At 29.2% G+C, this 11087-nt stretch overlaps 1 protein-coding gene across 1 annotated transcript in view; it reads right to left on the reverse strand.

Moving 5' to 3' along the window:
- Window positions 1-6145, reverse strand: part of LOC129910510 (putative protein kinase C delta type homolog) — a 43910-nt gene extending 37765 nt beyond the window's left edge. Inside the window, exons 1-2 of the mRNA XM_055987914.1 lie at window positions 5992-6145; window positions 6-159 (exon numbers count right to left, since the gene is read on the reverse strand). Of these exons, the coding sequence (XP_055843889.1) occupies window positions 6-101 (96 nt within the window). The 5' untranslated portion in view covers window positions 102-159; window positions 5992-6145. The remainder of the gene's footprint in view (window positions 1-5; window positions 160-5991) is intronic.
- Between the last annotated feature and the right edge of the window lie 4942 nt (window positions 6146-11087).

Raw genomic sequence — 11087 nt, forward strand, 5'->3', positions numbered from 1 at the left:
CTTACATCAAATCCATATTGATTACTACGGCTACTTCGAGGTTTTTGGCTGCTTGAGCTTCCATTTGCTTTTTTGCGCCCATGGGCGCCTGTAAACATCATTATAAGACCTGGTTTGTATTTTGTTATGAAGTCTGGCTAAAGATGTCTTTTTGCAGAGCTGCAAAAGAAATTTTTGAATAAATATATGGCAATTAGTTTTGTCTTTATGTATTCAATACAATAATAGCTGTGATTTATTATATAAATAAAAATAAAAAAACTTAGCTAATATTAAATTATTCCTTACTTCGTGACCTTTGTTGAATTAAATATTTAATCCTATGTGGGCTTGAGGTCTTTTACTTAGCTTTTTCTAATTTATAAATCCGACGTTTCGAGTGTGTTTACACTCTTCTTCGTTGTAACAAGCATCTTTTAATTGATTTTAAAAATTTTTAGCTCTGAAGAAGAGTGTAAACACACTCGAAACGTCGGATTTATAAATTAGAAAAAGCTAAGTAAAAGACTTCAAGCCCACATAGGATTAAATATTAGCTAATATTAAAAAATGTTTCATTATGTTCATCATCAACTTTCATTTAAAACAATAAAACCATGATGAAAATTAAATTTAATCATTTTTTAACAAAAAACAGGGTCTTTTATACTGTCACGGATAGGAATAATTAAAAAAAAATCATTTGTGCAATTCACACGTGGTTGAAGTGAAACCAAAAAATCATTTAAAAAAAAATCGAAAAAATATAATTTTTTTGATTCCATTACTTTTTTATATGACAACCTACAATAAATTTCATACCATCTGTACGCTTATTCAGGGGCGTACACTTCCTTGGGGCAAGCGGGGCGGCGCCCCGGGGCCCCCGACTGACCCCAGGGCCCCAACTGGAGACAATGCAGAGAAGAAAACTGTTAGCATACATTGAGCTACGAAGTTAATTAAAATGTATTTGAATCACTTCGGATACAAGGGAGACAAATTATATCATTCAGTGTAATGTATAATGCATTGGTAGCCACACAATCCATATTGAGAAAAAATTATAATTTTATCTTAGGGCCCCAAAAAATATTACTTAAAAATCTTTGCAACCTCAAATAATACATTAGGGGCCCCAAAAAAGCAAAAAACACCTTCAGGCCAGGGGCCCCAGAAGCCTTTACTTCGGGGCTGCAAAAAAAAATTAAATTAAAAAAAATTGTTTTTTTAAATTAAATTACATTTGTTGATGGATTACTAAATATTACTTTAGGAGCCCCAAAAAATATGACTTCGGGGCTCCAAAAATATGATATAAAGGGTCCCTAAAAATAATTTTTCAGGAACCCCGTTAGTTGAGAGTCAATCAAATATTAATTTTGGGGCCCCAAAATCTATTACTAAGGAGCCCAAAAATATTCATCAAATTTTCTGATGGAATGACAAATATTATTTGAGGATCCTCAAAAGATATTACTTCAGTGGTTCAAAACAATCAAATAGAAAATTAAATATCAATTCAGGGGTCCCAACATAAATACATCAGGGCCCAAAATAAAAACATTACGTTATTAGTGGCATTCCGAATATTACTTCAGAACAGAGGCCCCAATACCTATTAATTCTTGGTTCCAAAAAAATTATATTATATTTTAGGGGCCTCTAAGCACTTAATTTTGAGGCCCCAAAAATAATTTTTCAGGGGCCCCAAAACAAAATAAAATATGTCTGATGATGGCTAATCAAATACCTATGTATTTATTACTTCAGAGGCCTCAAGAACTATCAAACTTCAAAAATGTTTGTTTTAGGGGACTCTAAATATTTAATTTTTGGGGCCCCAAAATTAATTTTTCAGGGGGCGCACAGTAATTATGTTAGATGATGGAAAATCAAATATGTAGGTACGTGTACATATTACTTCAGAACAGAGGCCCCAAGAACTGTCAATTCTAAGCTAAAAAAAATTTATTTTAGGAGTCTCGAAACATTTAATTTTGGGGGCCCCCAGTACATCTATTTACTACTTTTATGATAGAAATTTTAAGTAAGTAAAGCAAAGTGCATTACGAACATATTAAAACATTAAAATAAACCTAAAAATAAATAAGCCATACAAAAAAAAATGTATTGAGTATACGTACTTTTGTTTTTGTATCTAAACGGCCCCCAAATATCAAAGGGCCCCCAAAATTTAGTCTTGCCCTGGGGCCCCGGCGACTCAACGTACGCCACTGCGCTTATTGTTTCAGGTCAAAATATTTATATCGACCATGTCTATACAACATCTACAAAAAGAGCTAGAATTTTTTTTAACCCAATTATTTTTCATAAAAAAAGCAAAACAATCAATCTCTTTTCTCTTCTAACGCCATTGAATCCATTTTTTAAAAGACAACCTATAATAAATTTTATATCATTATTATTTCACCTTTTATATGACGCTTCAATCATATTTCTACCATGCCTACAAAAAAAGTAAGAATTTTTTAAAGCCAACCATGTCGAAATTTCAAACTGAGATTACTGTACTTCCTCTACTGCTGGCTGGTCATCGGCAACAAATCTTCACAGGTGTTTTGAGGTATTTTTCAAGTTTTTCAATTAAAGATTACACTGGTTTACAAGGGTTTTGTTGCCGAAACAAAAATATACTTTTCTGAAGGTTTTCAGTGTGTTGAACTCGAATCCGAAGTCAGAAACAACTAATCAGCTCCCGTTTTTGAGATATAACCGTTAGAAAATGCAAAAAAAACGTTTTTTTTGATTTTTTCGGACCTTATTCTTTTGTATAAGGAAAATTGTTTTCCATCTTTCGATACCTGTTTAAATCTTTTCAATATCTTTTGTATTGCCCGAGATATCTTAAAATTAAGTAAGTGGGTTTTTCTTCATATATCATAAAGGAGATAATGATGTTATAAAATTTATAAAAATACCAAACAACTGAGGATATCTCGGGCAGTAAAAAAGATATTGGAAAGAATTAAACAGATTTAAAAAGGTGATAAATATTTCTTATAAAAACCGTTACTAAATATGCTCAAACAATTTTCCTTATATAAAAGAATAAGGTCTGAAGTTCTGCATACTCTAACGGTAATATTTCAAAAATGGGAGCTGATTAATTTTTTTTGACTTCGGATTCGAGTTCAGCACACCGAAAACCTTCAGAAAAGTATATTTTTGTTTCGGCAACAAAAAAAAAGTTTAATTTTGTTAACCAGTGTTATATAACTTGTACAGCACGTACCGTTATGTGTGATATATTAAATGAAAGGTAATATTATCAGCATGCGTATTAAAGTTAAATAAACTTGTTATGTATTCTAGATCAAGATATAACGTGTTTATAAAAAGAACATCTTTTCATTGTTATCTTTCATAGAATTTCATAGAATTTTGAATATGAAATTAATTGAAATTTTGCACAATCATAATTTATTTAATTACCTATCTACTGTACAAATTTCATTGATCTATCTATTAAAATAAAGTAATGATCAATTGATTTTTCGTATCGCTTTTTCGTCTCATCTAACATTTAACAGTATGATGTGCGCACACTACAACGATGAAGTATCGGCAGATCAAAAAGTTTGTTTCATCGAAAAAATAGTTTGTTTTGCTACACAATTGCCTTCAAACTAAAATATTTGTTACCCAGCCGACTATTTAGTCGCCTGCCTGTGCGCACACTAGGAGCCCAAACCGACTTAACTATCGGCCGATAGTCTGTTGTGTGCGGGGGCTCTTACTTGAATACTGTCATAACTCAAAAATCATGAGTTTTGAGTTATTAATGCAGAAGTTTTTGGAATAAAGTAATCTTTAATCCCACAAAGAGTCATTTCTTAACTTTAAAAATTGACAGAGAAGGAGCACTAGTTTTGTCTTGGAAACTAACATTTAACATACAAAAACAGATCCATACTGAATTTAAAACTCGTTTTCTGAAAAAAAAACAACAGTTTTTTTTTAGTTATGACAGTGTTCAAGTAAATGAGCGATATGGAAAAAATCGAATATTTCTCTAAAACAGGTGATTAGGTTTCTGTTTTTATGCAAAATGCCGTTGTTTTGGATTTATAATTAATTCAAGATTAAGGTCAAGTTAAAAAATGATTGAAATAAAAGTTATAGATCTTTTATTTATCACAGTGGGCTCATCAGTTAGATCTGCCGTACCCTTCCTAAGACGTCTAATTTTGGTCGATGTTTACCGACACTTATAAAACTCACAGCATGAATTTACTGTGAATTTTAATATTCTAAAAGAATTTGTTTAAATTCAGACTCTTAGAAAATGTATGCCCGTGGTCCGACTGATATAATAATGAAGAAAAAAATAATACAAATAATTTTTATCATTTTTTCTTAATTATTCTTTTATTTATCTACATTTTTTTGTAAATACTTTGATAAAATAAGAGGCCTTATTTACTAGAATACGTTAAAGGCCCCGTTTTTCACCCCAGCATCCTTTGGTCCCTACCCCACCCGGCCATCTAGGCCAGTCATTATGTCGGAAAAAACGGCTTAGAAAACCAAATGACCGAGAAAGCTAAATTTTGGATATGTTGTAGGGGATGCTTAAAAAAAGCTTATCTTGAAGTTTTCGACCAAGATTTCCTATGAGCTTTTTCCGCAATAAATTTTTTTGACAATAAATCGGTTATCCTTAGAGATACGAAAATTTTACAAGGACCTTTTTTGTAGCTTTTACCATGTTCATGTTCACAAACATTTTTTTCGTATCATGAACCGTTTTCGAGATATCGATCAAAAAAGTAAAAAATTTACGATATGCGATTTGTTTTTTGACATTATCTATTTTTTGGTGATGAATATCCAAAAAAATATTGAAATAAAATTTGTAGACCCTGTTCCGACCTACAATTTCGTATTTTTTTTTTTTTTTGGACAAAAATTACGACCTCCAGCCACCCGCAAAGTCGTTTAGTCCGCACCCACCGCCAAGCAAGTCGCTCGTTCGGTTGTGAAAAAAACAATCATTCATGTTTTTTTTAATGTCAAAAAAAAAAAACAAAATTGTAGGTCTGAACAATGTCTACAAATTTTATTTTAATATTTTTTTGGATATTCATCACCAAAAAATAGATAGTTTCAAAAATACAAGGGAAAGTGATTCAATTTTTACAGAAATTGGAAAATATCATGGAAAACGTTTCAAAGCATATTAATAACATTATTGTAGTAGTTGAGGAAATGATGCGTCGAACCGCTAACAGTTAGTGGATGTGACAAGGGTCACCTAGGAAGCCACTAAGTGGCAAGGATAATGGAATGGAAACACCTATGTAGTTATCGAATATCTCAATTCGTCTCGGTTTTTTTGTTTCTTTTTTTTTTTGAAAAACAATAAGTTTATTCATTCATTCATCCAAAAAAAAATTTCGGTTTAGGTGAAACCAAGGCTTGCATGAGATTAACCAAGACTTGCATGAGATGATTTGAAAGAAAAATCTCAAAACGCTCCACTCTAATGCACATGTATACGCACAAAACAAAGAAATTCAAAAACACATTTATAAACGTCACCAATATCATTCGCATGACACAAACAACTTGTTTTGACTTATTTATTATACAATGGATAACAGAGAGTGTTTTGAGTTGAAAACAATTTTAGAGAAATTATAAAAACTCAAAAAAATATCATCTCCGTCACAGATTTTTTTTAATTATATTTTTTTGTGATGATTTTCAATGATAGATTTTACTGGCATCTAAAAAATACAACAAACTAAAGTCATTCTTCATTTCTAACAGGAGGAATAATATTTTGATATTTTCCAAATGAAAAAACAAAAAAATTCATCTGAAAAATTGTTATTATAAACGAAAACCCGAATAAATAAAATCTGAAGTTCTCTGATTAAAATAAACAACAAAAAACATAAATATTTGCATTTTCAAACGTTTGCAACTACATACATACATACATTCACACAAACATTCTAATAAATATTTTTATATATTTCTCACCTCCATCTATTGGTTATCCGAATCGAATTTTATCATTTCCTGCGGATTTTGAAATAAGACAGACATTCGGGAACACTTAAATTTTGATGTTGAATATCAATATTGAAAACGATTGATCGGCAAGCACGCACTCTTTCGATGGGCATTGGGGCATTTCAGGTACACATTTAATTTTTGTTCAAAATAAAACCCACACACGAGCGAACAAAACAGACGTGTTTTATTTATATATACAAAACAATTTTTAATTCATTTTTGCGATACATATCCAAATTGAGGAATTCCAGTAGGTTTCCATTAAAAAGAGTCCATGAAAATGTATTTAGTTATTGTTTTTTTTTTGTTTTTATTTTAATTAAATTCACATGTGGAATATAAAAGCTTTATCACGCTTTTATGTATATATATAGTATACATTTATTCACAAAAGAATACATTAAACTTGCCTTTTATATTTTTTTTAAATTTATTTTTGGGATGAGGAATTCTATTTTCTTTTAATGTTGGAATATATTATTTTTTAAATTAAATTTAAGGTACGTTTTTAGAGATACAGGGAAGTGAATAATATGAACACTATTTTATTTTAGCGAGTGCACATTCCAAAGTAGTTATTTTTTGTTTAAAATTTATTTCTGCAAGAAATTAAAAGGAATTGTAATAAAAATAAATCCATGACGCGTAGATCAGTGAAGAAAGAGAATCATTGCGAAAAAAACGTTGCCTAAACCCAGGGAAATTAACTGATCGTAATTAATTTTTTTTTTAAGTTTTTTGTTTTTTAATGTAGCTCTTGAGACGTGCACTTTAAGACTGAGAAAACCACTCATATTGTTTCATGATCCGCTTGATGAAATGAGTAAAAATTTTAATATTTATTCTACACATTTTTCTTAAGATAAACATGGATTTTTTGAGATAAATTAATTGTGTTTTTGTGCGCAAGAGTTTGATGGAACAAAAAATCAGTGCGCAGGAGCATTCATTACTTTTCTTTTGTTAGATGAATTTTCCTTGCATTCATTATTACTCTTTTATTTTGCCTTTTTTTTTCATTTTTGGATATATTGAGTTTATGTTTACAGAAAAAGTCAAGTATATTTAACAAAAGTTCATCAGTCCAATGATCGAACATAGCCCGATTATATTGTTTTTGATCACACACTCGTTTGGAATTTACTCTTAAAGTTCAACGAACAAATTATTTTCTCTTTAAATTATGAATAGAAGAGAAGAAAACAACATGAAATACTCGTATTTTTACAGAAAAAATACTCAACAGGAATTGTCATCAATAATATTTAGCATTGATCTTAAGATGAAAATTTTTGTAATTTTATGCAAAGAATACAAAAGTGTCAGCACCAGGATATTTTTAAAAACTTATTTTGAAAAAGTGATTGTTGGGAGTACTAGTCTGTTAAATTCGCTGAACAAAGTTAAGTCGATATTTTGTATGTAGGTTACCAATTATTTCATCTCAGGACCTTTTAATTATTTGAGCATTTTTAGTGTACAGTTTTCAAAAAACTGTCCTGAAAAAAAGGTAGCGGTAGGAATAACTTTAATTCTGGTATATTTAATCATAGTATAGTTAAATATAACAGAAAAAAAGTTAACTTTACCAAAAGCGAAGTAATTCCAGCGTTATTTCCTCTCTGTTTAGCCTGTTTAGAAAAAGGATACGTTAAGTTTTAATTTAACTATTATTTCAATGGTTTCTTTGACACTCGCAAAGAAATCTGTAGGGGAAGTGGGGGCAAGACCGCACACTTAGTGTTTGACTGTCTTAAAAATCAATAAAAACATCTTTTAAATAGAATAAAGTTTTTATTCATTAAGTTTAATGTTTTTTTGCAGAAACTCACATTACTAAAAAAAAAAATAAAAAATACTAAATAAAAGATAATGCGTTTTGAAAAAAACATCAAACAAAAAACCGTCTTGCCCCCACATGGGGGTAAGACCGCCCTATCAAATTTTGTTGGAAGAAAGACCGTTTCTATTGTTTTAAATGCAGCCTATTTGTAATAATAACACAATTATGCTATATTTTCATTAGTTCTCACTCCAGCAAAAGCTTTTTGGTACCATTTGGTACACATTTTGCACTTATCCAACAATACTTTGGATTGGATCTAGAAAACAGTTTCCGATAGAAGGTACAATTACAATCTGCAAAGTCCTCTTCATCAGAATCATTAATTACAGTATTGTTTGTCGCCTGTTGCTTAGCTTTTTGGAAGATTTAACGGTGAACTTCTTTTTTCACTTTGTTTAAGCTACCAGAGCTTCCAATTTCGCCCATGGGCGGTCTTGCCCCAGTCATATCATAATATATTTAAGGTTCTGTATTATTTTTTGACTCCTTCTTTCTTGACTCCTTCTTTCGCAGAAAATAGTTTTTAATATTCACTTTCTATTATAAAAAAAGGAAAAGTTAAACATTTTAATTATTTCAGTGTCAAAAATACAACTGACTTTTCACATGAACGATAAGAATTTGATGAAGAATCCCAAAATTTACCGTAACTCTAAATTGCTAAAACTTACAGACGTGATCGATCATGCCAAAGGGCACCTATTTTATATTGCAAGTGTTGCCATTTTTACTTTTTTTAATACAACATAGTACGAAAACCGTCTTGCCCCCATAGGCGGTCTTGACCCCACTTCCCCTATAACTGCTCAACTAAAAAAAAAAAAAAAAAAAAAATAAGAAGTGACAAGGATCTAAGTTAATTGTCGTATCAATGAAGCCTTATCGTAGGGATAGTTCATAACGATTCGGGTTTTGACTATTTTTGCTAATTTTTGTTTGCATATTCCGTAAAATTGGGTGAATCTGTGCTAGATTTCTGCGCCATAGGTAAACGATTTATATCAATATCACATAAAGATCTATTTATAGCGATTATAGAAACATATGAGTCGGCCGGCATTTATCGGCGTTATTTTCTAGCAAAAGTGCAATAATAGTGCAGCTTTAAAAATTTGGCACTACAACTGTTTTGTATTCACTGATATTAAAGTATTTAGTCAAAATTATAATTATTTAAAAAAAACTGCAATGTTATTGCAATTTTTCTCTGAAACGGCGCCGAAGCGACCTTCTTGCAATATAAATACGAATCAGCTACTTCTCCATCTGCTTCATACGAGTATTATGAAAAAAAAAGATAATATTCTGAATGAAATATATGACATCAAGACTGGGCAAATACATTTCGTAGTGAAAAAGTCAATCCATTCTTTAAACTTGAAACCATTTAAGGAAGACACTTTTATTTATTTATTTATATCTTCCTTAAACTTGTTGACTTCTACAACACCCAACCATCATAGCAAACCACCACATAAATTTGTTTTCTTCTCAACTTTGTAAAAGAAAATCTTTAGGAAAATCGTATATACACTGTGGCGTATACGTACTTTTTAATTTATTTTTTGCCTTGACTTTACATTTCTTTAATTTATTATTTTTTTCCTTTCTTTTCTTTATATTTTGTCGAAACAAATGTATTTACACTCTTCTCAGGATGCTAAGAATAGGAAACATAGGTAAAGGTCCGAGGTTGGGCTTTAGATCTCCATAAAAAAAAACAAAAAACCATACGTTTATGAATTTAAATTTTAATTCAAATGTTTTCAAAAATATTTTCATTGCGGTCTAAAATTTTATTAATTTAATTAATTAATATTAAATATTAATTAATATTTAAATATGCTACTTCAAACATGTAAGTAAGATAACTACGTTACGTTCGTAATCAATTCCTTTTGTTATGAGATTCTTCACTTACATTATGTATGTAGTGGAATTTCTTTCATTGATGACCACATTTAGCGACAAAAATTCAAAGCTTTATAGTACTGATTTTAAACCTTGCATTTTTGTCTTATTTATCAGTTTGAACAGTCAATTGACTGCTTTTTTTAATGAAAATAATTTCTACCTGGTACTTACCATTTAAAAGCAAGAAAAAAATTTCACAACGAATTTCAAGTCAAGTTCAGCTCAGGAATAAGACTTTTTAAAAATAGTAGTTTATTTATTTCAGTGTATATTAAAACAAATTCAAGTTTGCATTTTTATTTCTTTTTCTGATTTAAATTTGTTTCTTTTCAATCATTTTATATGGATATACATTAAATATTCTTTATTTTTGTTTTAGTTTTATATACTATTTTCTTAAATTTCCAAACATAACATCCACCATTTATTTAACACTTATTATAACAAATTAGTAAAAAATATTAGTATTTTCGTTATATTTTTATTATTTTTTTTTTTATTTAAAGTTTTATTTTTTGTAATGAGGAAATTTCTAAACAATTATTTATATGAAACCAAAGAAAGTCGTTGGATACTGGACAACAATATGCTGAATATTCAATAAAATTGGTATTTTTTATTTTTTTTTTATTTCTTGAGTTTGATTTATTTAAATATTTTCATTTTTTAACTTAGTTTATTTTATTTTTTGTTTATTTACAAAATGAATGTTAAATGTATTTTACAATCAAAATGATTAAAAGTTTGTTGGTTGTTGTGGTTATGACAGACAGAAATTTCCTCAAATTTATTTTTTTTTCTTCTTTGTTTTTAAAATTTTACTTTTATGACGGCGAACATTGTAAATACAATATTAATTAAAAAAAAAATTAAAACATTTTATGTATTTTATTTTTATGAGACATTGCTATCTTGAAGATTGCAATGTACATATTTGACGTATGTTGGGCTTTGCTGACTAGATATGTTTTTTTTTTTTATTGAAGCAGGTCAGAAAGTAGGGAATATAAAACTTTTTGAAATTCCACACATTCGTCGTTACAATTACAAATTTTTGACTCGATTTTAAAATTCAATCGATGATACCTATCTTAAACATAATTAACATAAGTTAGTTAAACAAACATTTAATGACAATCTAGCTTTAAGCTAAATTTTCTACAAAAATTTATAACTCTTTTTAGTTTTAATTTTAATTTTATATGCATCAAATGTGACATTTATACTTAAAATTGATCTAATTAACTTAAAATAAATTATAAGTTTTGTTTTTGTTATCAGGCACAGTTTATTCATTTAT

This window comes from Episyrphus balteatus, chromosome 2 (assembly GCF_945859705.1).
Source record: "Episyrphus balteatus chromosome 2, idEpiBalt1.1, whole genome shotgun sequence".
Classification (NCBI taxonomy): domain Eukaryota; kingdom Metazoa; phylum Arthropoda; class Insecta; order Diptera; family Syrphidae; genus Episyrphus; species Episyrphus balteatus.